At 43.4% G+C, this 20144-nt stretch overlaps 1 protein-coding gene across 1 annotated transcript in view; it reads left to right on the top strand.

The window, feature by feature from the left end:
- Positions 1-20144, top strand: part of LOC147717812 (uncharacterized) — a 363057-nt gene that overhangs the window by 278523 nt on the left and 64390 nt on the right. The window contains exons 15-16 of the mRNA XM_086924599.1: positions 6611-6715; positions 15944-15996. Coding sequence (XP_086780725.1) covers positions 6611-6715; positions 15944-15996 — 158 coding nt within the window. The remainder of the gene's footprint in view (positions 1-6610; positions 6716-15943; positions 15997-20144) is intronic.

The raw sequence follows: 20144 nt of genomic DNA, 5'->3' as shown, positions 1-20144 counted from the left end.
GGTCTAGAGGGGGTAGGAAGAGGCATCAACAACCCCTTACTCCTGGTTTGTTCACTCTTAGCTCTTGCACAGATCTCACACTGCCCAATCCAAGATTTTACATCGGTCATCATTCCTTCCCACCAGAACTGTCTTTGTAGCGCCTGTAGGGTTTTTGTATGTCCCGGATGACCTGCCACCATGGCGTTATGACACCAATTAAAGGCCATCAGACGCAATTCATGCGTGGGAAGAAACAAGGCATTATTCCGCATTGGTAGTCCATGTTTCAGAGTACGTTGTTTTTCTTTACCCGCCCAAATCTGCCATTGTGATGCGGGACGTTGTTTACGGACAGCTTCCAGAAACATCTCAACAGTAGTGGCGCACACCACTCTCTCTGGAGGCAGAATCGACAACTGTTCTCCCTTTGATGATGCTCCGGGATCCGATTGCCGGGACAAAGAGTCTGCCTTTCGATTATCGGCCCCAGGACGAAAGGTAATAGTAAAATCATACTCTGCGAAGAATAACATCCAACGCATTTGACGTTGCGAAAGGTGCCTAGCAGTTTTCATAAATTGCAGATTTCTGTGATCAGAGAACACGGTAACCGGATGTTGACCCCCCCACAAGTAAGGCCTCCACTCCTCAAAAGCCCTCTTTACGGCCAGCAGTTCTTTTTCTGCCACTGTATAGTTCACCTCTGCAGGATTCAGTTTTTTGGACAAAAAGGCAACAGGGTGCAGCTGACCGGTGGATTTATCTCTTTGCGACAAAACTGCTCCAATAGCTATGTCCGTAGCATCAGCTTCTACTATGAATGGAACATCAGATTGTGGATGTCTCAAAATAGGGGCAGAACAGAAGGCCTTTTTCAGCTGCTCGAAGGCCTCTCCTGCTTCCGAGGTCCAGCAGAAGGTAACACCCTTTCTTAACAACCGGGTTACTGGAGAGGCTAGTTGTGAAAAATGAGCAATGAATCTCTGATAATAATTGGAGAACCCTAGGAAGCATTGTACATCCTTCACATTCCTAGGAACAGGCCATTCTTGCACTGCCTTCACTTTTCTCTCCGCCATCCTAAACCCCTGAGGATTCAAGATCACACCCAAGAACTCCACTTCAGTCACTCCAAACTCACACTTACTGAGTTTACAGTATAAGCAGTGTTCCTGTAGTTTCTGGAGGATCAATATGACCTGACTGACATGCTGAGATGGATCATCTGAATAAATCAGGATGTCATCAATATAGATGACAACAAAACGATCAATGTATTCTTTCATGATGTCATTAAGGAAGAACTGAAACGCCGCAGGGGCGTTGCAAAGCCCGAACGGCATCACCAAATATTCAAATAACCCAAAGCGCGTTTTGAACGCCGTCTTCCACTCATCTCCGGCCTGAATCCGTACCAGGTGGTACGCCCCTCGTAGGTCCAACCGGGTGTATATGTTGGCCTCCTTCACCTGGTCTAACAGGACGGGGATGAGTGGGAGAGGATAACGATTTTTAATCGTGATCTTATTCAATTTTTGAAAATCGATGCAAGCGCGCAGCTCACCGTTAGCTTTAGAGATAAAGAAAAGAGGCGATGCCGCTGGGGAACGTGATGGTCTTATGAACCCCAACGAGCACAGATGTTCTAAATACTCCTTTAAATATCTCGTCTCAGAATCAGACAACGCATAGACCCTACAAGTAGGAATCTTGGAACCTTCCACCAAATCTATTCGACAATCATAGTCGCGATGAGGTGGAAGCTTTTCAGCCTCCACCTTGCTGAACACTGCTCGATACTGATGATATTCTACTGGCAAAACCACCTCTTTCTCGGCTGCAGTGGCCACCTGATAACCCTGGGCTAAGCATAGAGCATGTGACCCCCCATTCTCCTGCAAACATTCGGATACACAAAACTCCGAAATGAACTGGATAGTTTTTCGCTTCCAATCCATCAAAGGATTGTGTTTCCACAACCACGGCATCCCTAGAATGATTTCATATTGTGGTGCCTCAATCATATTCAGCACAATGTATTCCACATGATCCCAGGGCTGTCCACCAAGAGTCAGTTCTAACACTTCTGTATGTTCTCCAATGGGGCCTGATTTAAGTGGGGTGCCATCCACCGCCAACACCAGCTCAGGTAGGTGAGTGGGAACCTTCTTTAAGCCTAGCTTCTGCACCAAACCATAATCTATAAAGTTCCCCGTAGCCCCAGAATCCACCATAGTGTTCACAGACACTTTTTGCTGTCCTACCCCTAGATACATGGGCAAAATTACATGAGACACTGCTTCCATTCTATCCACTACTCCCAAGGACGGTATTCTCCATTCCTTTGGGGGTGTAGACATACTCTCAGCCCCCTCGTCTGCCTCCTGTAAAGCATAAGTGTTTTCCGCCACTACTGCCACCAGTTTTTTGGCAGGAAAAAACAACCCCCTTTTTTGGGGTTTTGCAGGACATTCTCGCACATAGTGCCCTTTTTTGCCGCAATACATGCACAAACCTAGGGCACGTCTGTTCTCTCTTTCGGCCTTGGTCAATGGTGGACGAACAGCCCCTATCTCCATAGCCTCAGGACCTGAATCTTTCTTATGGTTACCACTCTCCACCTCAAACCCACTCCATGATCGACCACCTCTTTTCCGCTCACCTCCCCTCTCAGAAAGACGGTGATCCAAACGCAACGTCAGATTGATCAATGCTAAACAACTCGTGGGCTGGGGATCAATCTGTGCCAGAATGTCTTTCATGTCTTCATTCAACCCTTGATAGTATAGTGCCATTCTTTTCTCTTCGGGCCATGCTGTTTCCCCCACCAATCTATTGAAGGTTGTCATATAAGTTATTAAATCCTTTCTCCCTTGACGCAACCCCAATAAATCACGATCTGCACTAAGGGTGGTGGCCCGTCTATCAAATACCCTCTCAAACTCCCTTCGGAAAGCATTCCAATCCGTCAACAAAGGATCGTCTTTGCGCACTAAAGGGACAGCCCAGTCCGCGGCCTCTCCCGTCATATAAGATATAGCAAAAGCTACCCTGGAATGATTGGTAGGGAAGGAAGCTGGCCTACATGAAAAATGCAAGGTAATCTGCGTCAAAAATGTCTGTATCTTAAGAGGATCCCCTGCATATCTCTCCGGACTAGCCAATGGTATCGGTGGGGGCACAGTAACCTGTATTTGGGGTACATCTGCAGAAGCATAAAAAGGGTTTCTAGCCTGTCTATCAAACCTTTCTTTAAGAGCAGTAGCTTCTGCCCGAGAATTAACCAACTCCTGCTGAACAAGAACTAATGCCTGCATCACTTCTTCAAGTGTGGTCATCTTTCAGCACACCCTGACCGGGAGGTTCAATATTTTCTTGGGTAATTGATTCTGTCACGATTCTGGAAAACCTCAGGATCAGGGTGATGTTGAAAGGGGTCCACCTCCTGATTTCCCCACACTCTGACTGTACAAATAACACAGAGCGTAAAGGTAATCAAGCGAGGGATAAATCAGGGAAGGTAAGGATGGGGTCTGGAACGGATGGGATAGCTGAAATGACAAGAACAAAAAGATTATCACATCAATTCTGACTACTCTCATTCAAGTCTCGCTAATGGAACGATACATACCAATTAAATCAGGAGGGGACCTCTTTCCTCTAAACCATAGATACTTCTCTATACCAGAGTGCTACCTGTAAGAAAACCATGGATTACTAATTGTTCAACAACCTTCATCAAAGCATTCAAAAGGCCACTCATTCACCACACGTACCCTTATAATGCTTCCCTTGAATATATAACAGTTCTCTCCAGTAACCCAGTGGATATAGTTTGGGATATCGCCAAAACCTCAGTTCCAAACACTGAAGATCAGGAGTTCGTAATAGTGTTTTTGTATACAGTTCCAGTTCATCCAAGAGCAAAAATAATAGTTTTCGAAATAGTATTCCTAGCTGGGCCCAACTAATAATGGAACACTAACAAATATAGACATGAAAAAATAAGTCCTCATCCGAGGCTTACCGGCTTCCCTTTCTTAAGTTTTATGTAGTTCATAAATTGTGGTTGCGCGAGCTTTCTCGTTTTCCAGCAACCCAGATTTGCCACAGTATCAGCTGCTTCCTCCTCGCGGCAGCCGCTCTCGATAAAGACCAAGACACAGTCTTACTTCGTGTAGCTGACAAGCTTTCTGGCAACAACAAGTTCGAAATGATGCGCCCCTCGCATCGGACACCAAACACTGGGGATTTTCCCTCGCGGCAGCCGCTCGCGAACGGGAAATCTCCTAAGAACACAGGAACACCTTCTTTTGGCAGTCGTTACACAAACACGGCTTCCTCCTCACGGCAGCCGCTCGCGTTAGGAAATAACACGTAGGGAAAGCCTTCCCTAATCCTTTTGGCGTACGTGATGTTCTCGCCGTTCAGAAACTCCAGCAAACATTCAGGCTTCCAATCTTTGATCCTGGATAAGGCTCCCTAAAACAGGGAACACGACCACACTCTCCTCTCAGGTTCCAAAGAGTAATCAATTACAGCGCCATCTAGTGGACAACACAAATATATAGACTCTGTTCCACACCTAGCTTGTGGGAGTTGTAGTTCTGTAGGCGCCATTACGCAAATCCTGACAAAAGGCACCGTGCCAGTTTATTGTTATTGTTTATCAGCTTTCTACACTGTTGTTTCCTCTACAATAAAGCCTATGTGCTGGCAATGCTTTCACTTTCCTTGCAGGATTACCTTTTCTGCTGTATAATAAAGTAAATCTCAAAGGCTTTCTTTCTCCCTGCTTTATTGGAATGTATTTATGTGCAAAGACTTCTATTGCAGCATTGTTCAGCATGTCCAGAGAGGGCTGCATTCTATGTGTTTATATATTTATTTTATTTTATTTTAAAAGTTTTATATAGCGCTAACTAGACCCGTAGGTATCAGATATGTAGAGCCACATATATGGTTTTCACATATATGATATATGTTTTCCAGTGTCCCGCACATTGGCGGAAACATTCATGTACTTGCCAAAGGAAGGAGGAAATCAGTTTGTCAAGCTTGGAAAGGAATTCTTTGGAGAAGGAAAGGGGTAGCATTGTGCTCAGGTAGTTGATTAGTGGTGATATCATCATTTTTACAGTTTCCACCCGGCCCCACCATGTGATAAACCGTGGTGACCAGCCATCAAGGATTCTTTTAATTTTTGTTAGTGTGGATGTCTCATTATGTTTGAGTGTGCTCAGTAGTTTATCGGTGAATTCTATCCCTAGGTATTTTATAACGTCTGTTTGCCAAGCCAGGCCCGAGTCACCAAAGACTTCTTTGGTGGTGAGGACATTTAGTGGTTTGACTTCGGATTTGTCCTTGTTTAACTTATACCCAGATAGCACCGAGCATTTGCTGATTGAGGTCATGAGTCCTTCAATTGATTTGGACGGGTTTTCTGTAGCAATCGATATATCGTCAGCATATGCTGCTAATTTTATCTGAGTGTCTCCGAAGGAGACTCCCTTGATGTCTGCATTCCGTTTGATGTCAGTTAGAAGGGGTTCAAGGGCCAGGAGGAAGAGTGCCGGTGAGAGCGGGCAACCTTGTCTAGTACCGTGGTAGAGGCGAAATGGGTTGGAGAGTGTGCCGTTGATTGCTATCCGAGCTGAGGGGGATGAGTATAGGGCCATCACCATGGTGATGAAAGAGTGACCGAGGTTGAATGAGCGCATACATTGCTGAAGAAAGGACCAGGAAACCTTATCGAAGGCCTTTTCAGCGTCCAGGGTGATTGCGACCATTGGAGATTGGCAGGTTTTGGCTTTCTCTAGTATATGACACAGGAGTCTGGTATTGTCGTTCGACATCCTGTGTTTCAGGAAGCCAACTTGCGATGGGCTTATCAGATTTGGGAGAATAGCGTTTAATCTATTTGCTAAGATCTTGGCATATATCTTGCATTCAAGATTTATTAAAGAGATGGGGCGGTAGTTTTTAATTTGGAGAGGGTCTTTCCCTTCTTTAGGGATTACAATTATAGTAGCCTCACTCATTGAGGGCGAGATACTCCGACTGGACGCGGTAGAATTAAAAACAGTTTGGAATGTAGGGGTAAGTTGGTTTTCAAAGGCTTTATAAAAAGATGCAGAAAAGCCATCCGGACCGGGGGCTTTGTTGCTTTTCAGAGTTTTGATGGCTACTGATATCTCTGATTTACTGATGGGGGACCCTAATTGTAGTTTATCAGCGTCTGATAATTTAGGGAGGTCGAGAGACTCAAGGTAGTTGGTATGTGGCGCAATGTTTGTTTTTCTGCTATTTCTCCTCTGTACCTTTTTGAATTGGACATTAGTGAGCCGCATAGATTCTTTATGTTACAAATCTTATAGAAAAAATGCTCTACTGTAAAATACTTGGGTATATTAAATGTATCCTTTACCTAATTGGCCACCTGATGTTTGAGGGTGCATCAGCCTTTATAAGGTTGTTGCCTGTAGTTCATTTTGTTGCTTACTGATAAAAAGATTTAAAACTAAATTCATATGTTTCCCTCTCTCGAACACAATCAGCACTTAGGATGTTTATTGTACTTTTATTTTTACATTGATGCTTAATTTAATATTTTCCGCTTTCTTTACAGCTCGGTCTGGTAAACTGACAGAGTCTGAGATAACAACCTTCAGAATCAATGCCCACTGCCTGCATCTGCATAATGTTCATGTATATGAGCGTGTTCATTCACACGGTAAGACAATTATCATTATATTAATGTATTGACTTACGTTCAACTGAGGTACATAGCCTCTTCTATATCTACCTATCACTACTTCCCTCATTTAGGTCACCTTCTAAACATCCTCCGAGGTAAGCTATTTGAAATAGGTTAACAGTATCCTATATTGAAAAAAGGGAGGCACATAGGAATTCCCCCTTCAACCTCCTAAGACAAGAAATTACAGGTGATGTAGTGGATACCATGTAGTGATAGACAGATGTAGTGACAGGTAATGCACTAACATACAAACTTTAATGGATTATTAGAACTTTTATAAACAGAGGAGTTAGGGATCAAATAAAAAAATGGCTAAAGCCCGTCACTGAAGTGGTTAAAATCTGAATAAACAAGATATTGATATAAGCCTAATGGCCACATTAATTGCAGCTGTCTGGAGAAAGTGAAGTGACATAGGCAGGTGTTAGTAACACTAATAATTGGGTCATCCATGGGCATATCCACTCGGAGCCGGTGAACTGACAAACTGGGGGCGCACCAACTACCTACCTTAATACCAGAGAGTGAAGCGAGTAACTGATTCAAAACCAGGGAGGTATTGTAGGTTATAACCCAAGAATATGTTGTATAGAACATTCAACCAAATTATGCAGGTTACAACACAATCTATTTTCAAATTAAATTGGCTTTAAAGACATCAAAGGCATCTAGACAATATACTGGCTAGGTCTTCCCCACGTAAATTGGTAACTCGCCTGTATGCTACTATGCAATGTCAAGCCCCAGTAACACATCCCAGATCCTTGCAGTTGTGGAACAGTGAGTTAGACCCCCCACTACTGGAAGAACAATGGGACTATTGCTGTAGGCAGATGCTAGAACTGTCCCCGAATTATAAATTACGCCTAATACACTTTAAATTTCTCCATCGGTACTACAGAACCCCAATAGTCTTTGTAGAATGCGGTTGAGCGAAGACGCGAGATGTTGAAGATGCGGATTCGAACCTGCATCCTTCTTACACATGGCATGGGACTGCCCTAGACTTTCGAAGTACATCTTCTCTGCAGTAAATCAGATAGTTGAGAGGACTGATACCGCCTCCCCACTCTTTGGTCTTCTTGGCCTGGTGAAGGATACCTTGCCCCAAAGACGCAAGCTACATGCCCTTCTATTATTATACGCTCGGCGGCAGATAGCTCTTAAATGGGGCAGGAGGAAGGTACCCACTCTTACCGAGTGGCTATCTGATGTTACCTATGGGCATACCCAACTAGGGGCAAGATGTAGGTGGCCAAATACCGGTCGGTAACGGACGATTTCGGCCGTTACCGACCGGTATTTGGAGTTTTAGATGTAGGGGGCTTAAAAATTACCAATTCGGTAAATTTACAGAATTGGTAAATTACTGAATCGATAAATTTACTGAATCGGTAATTTGAGATGCCACAGGGCCTTAAGGATTCGTTATTTACCACCAACTATTAGTTGGTGGTAAATAACGAATACCTGTGTACATTTATCTTTTTTTCAGCTTGTTTGTGTTGGCATAAGACGTTGGTTGTGTGGGTGAATGATAGCAGGCATGCAGGCATATGATGGCGGGAGTATAGGCTAATTATGCTGTTACTATAAAAAATGCGAGTGTTGGCCTATAATATTGGTTGTAAGAATGTATGATGGTGTTGGACTATGATGCTCGATATGCTGGCCTATGATACTGGTGGTACCGGTGGTGGTAAAGGTGGCGGTTGCAATGGGGGTGTTGGTGTTAGTAATGGAGCTGGTGGAGATGGGATGGTTTCTTACTTGTATTCCTAGTTCTCTCTCAGGGGAATCTCCTTTGAAATCATAACCACCGAACAGTCCAGCACAGGTGGGGGACCGCAGAGTAGTTCTTTCAAAGTCAGATAATTTTACAGCATCTTTGCCTTACTTCAGAATGGCCAGGAGCACACGTGGCAAAAATGTAAACTTTGCTGCCTTAAAACAGACTATATTGCCAATCACATTAACGTTCTTTAAAATGGAAGAAAAAAGGCAAATGCTTTTAAAACTCACTATCAATAATGAAAAGTGGCCTTTTAGAAACACTCTTCACAAACTATTTTCACTTCATTTAAAATAAATGATAGGGAAGGATTGGGCAAAACAACTGTATAAATTGCAGCACTTAAACAAGGCGAATAGAACACTGCACCTTAAGGGCACCCTGACCTCCAGTGTCCCATCATACCTTGCAGATGAGCGTTTACCTATTTCTTTTTGACAAAAGAATACCCGGTTATCCCTATTGTATCTCTTCCCTCAGGGAGGGAGGAGGGATGCTTATGATTTCAATGGCGATTACCCTAAGAGAGAACTAGGATTGCGGGTAAGAAATGATTCTTCCTTTTTTAGGGGATCTCCATTGATAATTAAAGGTACTGAATATATCAGCTAGCTCATCCTCAAAGAAATCAGAGAGGGAAGAGATATAAAGGAGTACTATAACTATGCCAACAGATTTCTTATAGATGCTGGCCCATCTTGGGCCTCTGGCCTCATATCCGAATGAAGACAACAGTGTCTTTGAAAAGTGTGAACAAATCTCCAAGTTGCAGCTACGCAAAACTCAGGAATTGGAATATTTCCAAGTAAAGCATTTACTTCTGGTGGAATAGCTTTTAGGTTACCGTGGTAAGGTTGTGTTGGCTTTCTGGTAAAAAAGGATTATGCAGAAAATAATTCACCTATACAAGGATTGCTTTGGAGTGACAAATCCTGCTCATAAAGGATCATAGCTCACAAAAAGTTGCTTTAAACTCCACAAAGATTTTATCTTATCTAAATACAACTTCAACATCCTCCTAACATCGAGAGTATGGAGAAATCTCCCTGCAGAAGAGAGATTTTGAAATAATATAGTAAAGGCAATAGTCTAGTTGATATAAAATCTTAAACTACTTTAGGAAGGAATTTAGGAAGGGTCCTCACCACTATCTTTTTACTATGAAATACTGTGCAAGGTTCATGGGACTGATTTTAGCTAACTCTCCGTGCAGCAAGATAGGCCAAGCAGGAAGCCTACCAGGATAGTTGCTGAAGAGAAGCTTTCTGAATGGACTCAAAGAGAGGACTCATAAGTGGAGACCGGAAAATATTTAATTCCCATTGAGAAGGATGTCTCCTGGGAGGAGGATAGATCTTTTTAATGCCCTCAAGGAAATCCTTAACTATAGGCATTCTAAAACAGGACATTTGCGAAGGACATTTTTTATCGGCGGTGATTGCTGCAGCTGCACTCTAATGGATGAAAATTTTCATTTTGCTTTATCCAGTTATGGAAGAATTGCTCTTTCTTGGCAGGTGAGAGAATTGCAATAGTTCTGAGCTCAGCAGACGGAAAATATTTTCACTTGAAAGAATTGAAAGTACAAGTGGACAGTCTTTTTGGCTTCTCTCAAAACATTCCTGAGAGAACTTCAGGTGACCATATTGTATGGGTTCAGAAGTCAAGCTGCCAAGGCTGTGGTTTTGAAATTGTCCTCCAAACTTCTGAAGAAGGTACCATCTGCATGACAGCCTCCTGTGTGAATGCAATGAAAGATGAAGGAGATCCACCACTGTTGGGGGCCACTATGAAGCAATGAAAATCATTCTAGTCTTCAAATGAGACAAATTGATGATCACTGTTTGTTGGCAGTAGGGGAATTGGAGGACAGGCGTAAAAGCTTTGCCTGACCAGACTATTCACAGGGCATTCCCAACATGCTTGGTTGGTAAAATCTCAATGTGAAGTTTGGACATTTTGTGCTTTCTCTATCTGTGAAAAGATCTATTTGAGGGAAACCTCAGTCACTAAAGATGAAGTGAAGGATGGAGTCATTTAAGACTTAAGGCCTGATTTAGATCTTTGCGGTACTCCTGCCGTCCCTCCTTGGCAGCACTTTCAAGTACCCCGCAAAGTCGACGGAGTTCCACCCGCCGTATTTAGATGTGTGCTGGTTGACCGCCGTCCATTGATGTGGCGGATTGCTCAGCTGGCTGGCAGTACTCCATCACTTTCAGGTCTGCGTGTTTGCGCCAAGTCTATTTCCATCTCCCCGCTTTGCTAGCATTGTCCTGACAGCGGTTCTGAATGTGTCAGTCCCTGGTGCAGTGGAGACTGGTGTCAATACACATATGTGTTGTGTTTGCTTCTAATGCGTTTGTGTGCAATGTGTTATGCCCCTTTTTGTTACAGATTGCATGTCACACAAACAACATACACACACTATTGAATGCACACCCAGAGGCACCTCAAGGACAGCAACCCCAAGCACCACAACCACAATATTTTTTTAAGTGTCAATACAGGTGTGTATTCTGCTTTACACATATGAAAAAAATGCGTGTAAGAGCAATGCAGATATACACAAGGGTACAGCAATTGTCTACACACGATTCATGGTAAGACAATTGTAAAAGTATTTAAACTTAGATCCGTCAACAACCGAGTCATTTGGGATTGTGGTAAAGTTGGAACAGCTAAGGAGGGACCTGGACAATGAGGTCCAAGATGGAACCGGAAGCAGAAAATAGTAAAAATTGAACGTTTTTACCTAATTTCCTTCAATTCTGTCAATTCAAAGTTGGAGATATTTCCACCACAGTTGCCTCAACGGAAGGCACATCATCATTAGCTTTGCAGTCATCTTGACTGGACTTCCGCAGACAGCCACTTCTGTCTATGCTGCTGAAAATTCCTGGCAGAGTTGGCGGGACTCTGGTGGTCTTTCGTCTATGGACCCTCCGACATCTAAATACAGCGGGCAGACCGCCAATAGGCGGGCGGTGAAGCAACGGCGGAACCCTAACTGCCAAGATCTAAATCAGGCCCTTATTCTTTATTCGCTTGAATGGTTCTGCTGAGAGTGTCTTCTTAAGTATTCTAGATATCCAGAAGATTGACTGCTATAATACTGAGATCTCTGATTATTAATCATTTCCAGATTGTCTGTGCCTCCATAGACCAAGGACTTGATCTTGTTCCTCCCTGCTTGTTCAGATAATGCCTGGTCGTTGTATTGTCTGTTTAAAGAAGGAGAACGTTTGTTCTGAATGACGGGAGGAAAGCCTTCAGGCTTAAAGGAACTGCTCTCAACTGCAGTTGGTTGATGTGATGGGACTGTTCCTTCGGAGACAATGAATTTAAAGATGGTCCTTGTATGCACCCAACCTGAAAGGGAAGCATCCATCACCAGGGATGACGACTCTCCGGACATGGGACTATCCCGACACTTGCTTGAAATAAACTACGGACTCGGAAATGCCATATACGATAAGAATAACATTGTTTGATCTATATTCTAACTCTTTTACCAAAGGGTACTATAGTGAAACACTGGATGAACTAGCAAAATTCCATGAGTGAGTAAGGAACGGTACAAGTACAGTGTTATGCTGGCGTTTCCCACCTGGACTTTTTGGATAGTGCTTACTTAATACATTGCCCTGAAGAAGCCCTTTCTAGGGCGAAAAGTGTTGGCTGTGCCTACTTTTGAAGAGATTTATGAAATAAAGAATCTTTCTGCGTACACAAGAAGCCAGTGAAGGAACCATTATTGGATGTTGAAACATCCCGTATAAATTGTATTGCCTCATCTTTTTGTCTAAATCCATGTCTTGATGGAAATTCTTTCCATTCAGAAGTTTCTCTTAGCTACACCAACAATTGAGTGATTGTTATACATAAGTGGTTAGGATCACTCTGTCCTCCCTTCTTCCTGAGAGTTGATCCCATTGATCTTCCAAACATTATTGTAGCAGCCTCATGTGAAGACGTGCATTTGGGACCAGAAAAATAGATGATGCCATTAATCCTACCAGAGAGGAAACTTGGCTTGCACGTTGGATGGACTGTAGTTTCAAATAGCAACATTTCTGAAGGATAGATAATCTTCTCTACTCTGAAGGAAACTCTCTTATATGCACTGTGTCTTGGACTGCACCCTACTAGTGTAGGGAGTGAACTGGCATAGAGATGTATTTTTTGTGATTCACATGTAGTCCTAGGCGATTGAGGGTCAAAACAGTCATTTGATAATGTAATCCTGCTTGTTGGTAAGATGATGCCCTGTTGAGCCAATTGCCTAGATATGGCTAGATTAAAATGTTCACTTTTCTGTTTGTGAGCTGCCATGACCGCCATGCATTTGGACAAAGTCTGTGGTGAATATATGAGACCAAAAGGAAGGATTCTTATGTTTCTTGGCTATCAGGATGTAATAATAGGTCTCTTGCAGATCTGAAGAATATATCCAGTCCCCCTGTTGGGGTTGAGGGTAGATTTGATGACGAACCAACATTCTACCTTGTCTTTACAAATCCATATTTTGTTTTTTTCAGACCTAAAATGGGACTGTACTCGTTCTTCTGTCCTTTCTTCTTCACCAGAAATTAACGGGAAAAACTTCCAATTCCTTTGAGAGTAGTGGGCAAGTTTTACACTGCCTGCTTTTGTGAGAGGATGGAGATTTCTTGCTATTGTTCTTCCCAATGATAAAGAGATGACTTCTTTGGTGGAATGGATAGTGGAGGGTATTCAAATCGGAGACAGTATCCATGTTCTACAATATTCAGAACCAATATGTCAGTGGTTATTTTACTCTACTCTTACTGATAAGATGTTATGCTTCCCCCTGATCGAGTCGAAAATGGAGGAGTGGAGAAAGAACTAATTTCCTACCACCATTAGTTGGTTTTGTAGCTTGGGCCGATGGCTGCTGACCTCCTCTGTCCTATGACTGACACTTTGGCTGTTGAGGTAGCTGTTGTTGCCCTTCAAGCCAATTAGGGGTATGAGCCCTATCATGGAAGTATGGCTGGTCATAGGACCTTTAGAAATGTCTCCTATATTCTTTCCTTTTATCCAATCCACCAGCTCTCAGAGTGCCATGTTCAGTCTTCAGAGGAAACGTCTCGAGCATGAGAACTAAATATGGGGTTTCCTGAAAAGAGTAGGTTTGAAATTCAGTGTTGGGCTTCAGATTTCAACCTTCGGACTCTGAGCCTAGATGAGGGACGAAGGGCTAGACCATGACAGTATCTATGTGCTGCTAGCGAGCAGATATCAGCTGCAGATCTGATTTGACACCATTATGCGCTCATTGAGAAATTTCTTGGAAGTTCTTCTGTGAATTGCTGAATACAGTCCCAAAGAGACCTGCCATATTGCTCAAGCAGAGCAGGCACACTTGCAGACTTCATGGTGACAGAGGAGGTAGGGCACACTTTTCTTCCCACAAACTCCAACATTTTACTTTCCATGTCAGGGGGAACAGTTGACAATGGGCCTGTGGCATGCCATTAGCAGAAACCATGACAGAGTCTGGTGTAGGATTCGTATGAAGAAATGATGGATCCTGAATCAGAGGTTAGTATTTTTTCTGTAGACGCAATGGTGCTGCCTTAGCAGAAGCTAGTGTCAAAATAGCCCCATAGCTGGTTCTAAAGACCTGAAAACAAAGGAGGCAATGGTCTGCTGGAGTGCTTCATAGAGTACCAGAGTAGTGGCTGTGCTAGTTGGCAAATCAATGTTCAATTTTTGTGGCGTCACTTATAAAAACCTCCTGGAAAGTGTTTATATCATTGATATGAGATATTCTTGCTGGAGGTGAGTCTCACAGGTGAATATAGACCAGAAGAGGAAAAGGTCACATGATGCCATTGTGAGGATGACAATCTAGATGGAGAATACCACCTTTGCAATCAGCAGGATCGCCTGGGCGATCTTGAATGGTGGCATCTGCAGCAAGATATTGACCTTGTCCTTGAGCTAGACCTGTTGCTGTAAGGTGTCTGGCATGACGGAAGCCAGATCTCGGGTGCCTTGGTGGAGATGTCACTGGTAGAGGTAACTGTGGTGGCTGAGAAGGAGTGACTTTACAAAGGGAGCACTTGCACTTTGGCACTGAACAGCAGTGGCAAAGTGCCCAAAGGATATAGACCAGCAAAGCAAAGTTCCACACACAGCAAAATCACAGCAGGCAAAGGCAAAAGTACAGGGGAAGGCCACACCAATTATGCCAGATCTAACAAAATTATTATGTTATTATTATATACATTTTCTACTAAAATTTGAAAATCAAAGATAAGACAATCTTTGAGGGCAGTGCCCTCATTTTCTCAGAGGAAAAAGATAAAAGAGAAATGAACAGATATCCATATTGTTATGTATGTCACAGTGAAAACCAAGTACTGGTATAAATACTTTATTTGATTTATGAAAACAAATCATAAAATCAATACAATATATAAGCATTACAAATATCAAAGAACAATTATTGCAGTTTATCGGGAGGAATGGAAAACTCTTGCTAAAACCATGATGTATAAAAAAAAACTATATGATTGTCTAGAAATTGAAGGTAAAGTAAAACCGGTCTGGCTTGTGTAAAACCCAGTGGCCACAGTAAATGGCACATTTATTTAGATCGGAGATTATTGAAAATGGGGAAAATGAAAACAAGTTGTTAAGTGTCAAGTACAATAACATTATCACAGGTACAAATCACAGCCTCTGAGGGACTTTCCCTTCTGACTAATGAGTGAGGGAACAGATTTAGTCAGAAGTACAACAAAAGACGTCTGTGAAAAAGCGGCATATCCAATGCTAGGTATGATTCACACAGAGGGCCAGCCATAGAAGAAAAGTGCATAATTGAATACTATCTGAAATAAAGCCCACACCCAGATCCTCATGGACAACTTCTGCTGGAACCGACTGTGGTAACCTCAGGATCCTCATGAGAAATGTATTCTCCGCCACCTGAAAGGAGTTGCAAGGCTGGTATCCCCACACCTCTGTACAAAATTATATTGTGAGACTCACTTGGATCTGTAAAGAGCTAGTATTGATTTGACATAGGGAAGTTCCAGCCTTCTCGCAAAAGCATCAATGCCAGGGGAAACTCTGTTAAAGGATTGGACCTTATCCCTAAGTAGTGGAAGACCCTGTTTAGATGGTTCCCACAAATAAGCAAGCCTATTTTTTTTAACTAACTTACGAATGTTCACGTTCTTAGAAAGAAAAACCATGAAAAGAGAGCGATATTATTCAGAAATCATAACACTTTCATCTCGACTTCTGTTTTGCCATGTTTACCTTTTGGCACTACTGAAGAGAATTCAAACCACTGATGTGTTCACATAAGAGAACTGTTTATAGAGGTCTGCACAATAAACTCACTAACATCTGATCATTCCTTGTCTTACCAGTAACTGATTGCGACTCCCTGCGGCACTTACTGGATGTCTTTGTTCCAGATCAGGTAAGTGGTTTCGCCATGGTATATTCATACTGATGGGTTTGGATGGGCTGAGGGGCACATGGAAGTTACTCTGTATTCGCCAAAGTGTACATAGAAGGTACTAGGAAACCGCTTCACAGGCAGTGCCCAATGGTGCCCTTTTAATGTTTATTTTCAAGTTAAATATTCAACTAGTTGCCTCACATCACCTGATTCTATCTTGTTTTAGGCAGCAGAGGCCCTGGTACTGTATGCCACACTCTTTTACTGGGGGGAATACATAAATGTGTTACTCCCATGAGAACATTAAGCGGTTATTTTTATGGTCTGGTCTTGCTTGACAGCACAGCTGTCGCCAGACAAATAGGTGTCAATCACCACGAGGACCTTTGGTGCGGCTCGCATGATGGGAGCCAGGATGAAGCTCTCTTGTTCTGCTAATTACACCATTTTCTGATCACATATGTACATCCACCTTAAAATGAGTGTGCTTCAGCGGCAGGGCTGATTGGCCATTCCTTAAGATTTTGATGTTCTCCTGTTGTAGTTCCACTTTCCTTTCTTTGCTTCTCTTTCTATTTCAATATTTCTTAAGATTAAACTTCCGCTCTCCAGACAATGCTAACCGGTCAATTGCTTGCTGCTCATTTTATCTGCAGGGCAAAGCATCCCAGATGGCCACTTCCAGGAGCCTATTATGGAATGCTGATGTTCACAGTGTATCATTGTTTTACCATGTCAAAATGGCCAACAAGTTGGTTCCAAACGGAGTGACCATCCTAGAATATAAATCAATGCTAGACTATTCACAATACTTTTTTAAGACACTCCCGCTATGATTAGTTTTGTTATGGCAAGCCCATATCATATTTTTTTTTACTTCTATTTTTTTAATTTATTGTATTATTTTGTTGAGTTTGTGTTTGTTTTTTCGTGGTTGAGTCAGAGGGAGAATGCAAGAATGAATCAGTGGATGAATGAATGGATGCAAGAGTGCAAGGGTGAGAGACAAAGTACATGCATGATGACTTACTCAGTGCCTAAACCTATCAGTGGCACAAAAGGCACTTTAATTCATTAGTCATATCTATTGGCATTGCCAATGCTTGTTAGTGGTATACATGCATTTACGAGGGGAATGTGCGTCTAACCTAGAACATTGTCGTCTCCTCATATATGTGTACATAAGTACAGTGGTTCAGGGTACAACTCCTTAAAGCTCAAGCATCTTATTGAGTTTGCCAGACTGGATACACCTATTCCCTGCAGCTTCATAATCAGGTTACCCAAGTTGCAAGGAAATGAAATGAAAGCGGGATTTCTGTAGCGCATGGCTGCCCGGGAGCGTCCCAGCGCTGAGATTGCATTGACAGCTGAGGGAAGAAGCAAAGGGGTAGAAGGGTCAGGGTTATTGCGGGAAAAGGTGAGTCTTAAGTAGCTTCCGGAATTTCATGTGGTTAGGTTCGGTACGTAGCTGGGTTGGCAGGGCGTTCCATAGAGTTGCAGCTGTCACCGAAAAGCCCTCCAGTGCGGGCTTTCTTGACTCTGTGGACAGTAGCCAGGTTACCTTGGGAGGAACGTAGGGACCTGTTGGGTTTATATGGGTAGAGCATTGCCTTAAGCATCGGGGGCCCTTGATTTTGCATAGCTCTGTGGGTGGTACATAAGGCCTTGAATTTGACCCTTTCACGGATTGGCAGCCAGTGGAGAGCTTTTAGGGCTGGTTTGGCTGAAGCTCTCCGGGGGGTACCTGTCAGAATCATTGCAGCGGCATTTTGTGTTCTCTGAAGAACATTAATAGTGGATTCTGGGGCCGCCAAGAAGAGGGCGTTGCTGTAGTCTAATCTGGATAAGATTAGACCTTGAATAAGCATTTTTTGTGACGGTGCGGGGAGTAGTGGGAGAATCTTCCAGGCTGAATGAAGTAGGCCCACACAGGTACCAGCTGTTTTTTTGCCTGCGTTTTCAAAGAGAGGTCTTGTTCCAGCCAGAAACCTAGACTTTTGAGTTCTGTCTTGGGTTGTGGAAGGGGTCCTAAGCATGATGGCCACATTGCGGTGGGAAGGGGTGACGTTTGATGTCCCAGCAGCATGTGCTCGGTTTTAGAGCCATTTAGTTTCAGCCTTGAGTTGGACATCCAACCATGGATTCCTTCAAGACAGTCATGGAGGTTTTTAAGTTTGTCACCTTCTAAGGAGAATGATACAACCATTTGGGTGTCATCAGCGTATGTGACGGCTTTTATCCCAAAGGGAGTGACCACATCCTCCAGGGGGGCCATGTATGTGTTGAATAGTGTAGGGCTCAATGAAGAGCCCTGGGGAACCCCACACTGGAGGGGGAAAAGGTCCGATCGCACATTCCCTTCACAGACCTGAAAGGTTCTGTCCTTAAGGAAGGAAGAAAGCCAACAAAGTGCCGTGTCCCTCACTCCTAGGTTAAGTAGTCGCTGGATCAGGATCTTATGGTCCACCGTGTCAAATGCAGCGCTTAGATCCAGGAGGATCAGTAGAACCGATCCTCCTGAATCCAAGATGCATCTGGCTTCCTCGACCACTTTCAGAAGAGCGGTCTCGGTTTCCTGACCTGGACGAAAACCTGTTTGCGAGGGGCGAAGGAGATTGTTGGATTCAAGGAAAGCCGACAATTGCTGGTTGACCACCTTCTCTGCGATCTTACTTATGCCTGGTAAGAGAGCGATTGGGCGAAGGTTGGAAAGGTCTGAAGGATCATGACCTGTTTTTTTCTGTAAAGCTTTGACTATTGCATGTTTCCAATTAGGGGGGACCACTCCTTGGCTAAGAGAAGCATTAATAAGGTTGGTGGCCAAGTGTGAGATGGTAGGTCCGACTTGTTTGAGGATACGAATGGGGTCTGGGTCATTAGGTGAGCCACTTTTCATGCCTGAAAGAGCTTTCAGAAAGTCTTCATTGGACAGCTGGTTAAAACTGTCTAGAGTCGGGCCGGTTGTGGAGGGTAACCAGGCGGTAGGGGGATTGTTATCAGATTTAGGTGGAAGGGTTTGTAGGATGTTTGTAATTTTATTCTGAAAGAAGGATGCTACTTGGTTGCATCTTGTGACTGTAGGTTGCTGAGTTGAGGGGGGATTGTGAATTTTAAGTAGCTCTTTGACTAGTTTATAAGTCTCCCGAGACGAGTTAGATGCAGCTTTAATTTTTTCTTCAAGAAGGAAGCTTGGGCTGATTTTCGGGCTGATTTGTAGGTCCTCATTGCTTTTTTGTATTCTTCTTTGATGAGGGGGTCCCATTTTTTCCTCCAATTTCGCTCTTGGATTTTACAGATTTTTCTTAGGTTCCTTAGTTCTTGGGAATACCATGGGGATTTGAAGGTCTTACTTTGTTTCTTTAGATTTTTCTTGGGAGCGACTACATCCAGAGTGGAGGTGAGCCATCCAGTGAAGTCTTCATCTGCTTTTACGGGGTCAGGGTCTACGGGAGTGGCAGAGAGTGTTAATTCCTGGGTCCAGCGCTCAAATGAGAGTCTGGACCAAATTCTCTCCTGTTCTCTGGAAATTGGGGTTTGGGGAGTGTTTAAAATGGTTTGCCAAGTGAATGGGATAAGGGAGTGATCAGACCATGGAAGAGGGAGTGAGGGTAGGATTTCTATTTTAGACAGGTTGGCGAAGAGAGGGTCTAAAAGGTGACCCTTGGTATGTGTTGCCTCTGAGTTTAGTAGGTGAAGGTCAAGTGCCTTTAATTCTGAAGTGAGGTCCCCTGCGGTTTTGTCTGTGCTGTCCTTGAAATGGAGATTTAAATCTCCAAGCAAGATGAAATTGGAGGTCGAGGTACAGGAGGAGATTGTGGACTCTAGCAATGAACCGACAAAGTTTCCTAGACTGCCGGGTGGTCGGTATATGAAGGTACCGGAGAGGTATTTATTAGGGGATATTTGGAGGGAAAAGTGGATGCTTTCGCAGTCCTCGATTCCTCCCTCTTGTAGCCTGCATATGAGGGTGTTTCTGTATACAATCGCTAAACCACCTCCTTTTCCCTTCTTTCTGTTCTGGTGCTGTATAAGGTAGCCGTGGGGTAACAAGGGGCTGAGAGAATATTATCAAGGTCAGCATACAACCCATACAGCCCATGAGTCCCTCTTGGCTCTCACGTTGTTAATGGATGCAGCCTAAGAATTAAAAAATGCCTCTCTTC

This window comes from Lissotriton vulgaris, chromosome 5 (genome assembly GCF_964263255.1).
Source record: "Lissotriton vulgaris chromosome 5, aLisVul1.2, whole genome shotgun sequence".
NCBI classification, from domain to species: Eukaryota; Metazoa; Chordata; class Amphibia; order Caudata; family Salamandridae; genus Lissotriton; species Lissotriton vulgaris.
This window is presented reverse-complemented; position numbering and strand designations above follow the sequence as displayed.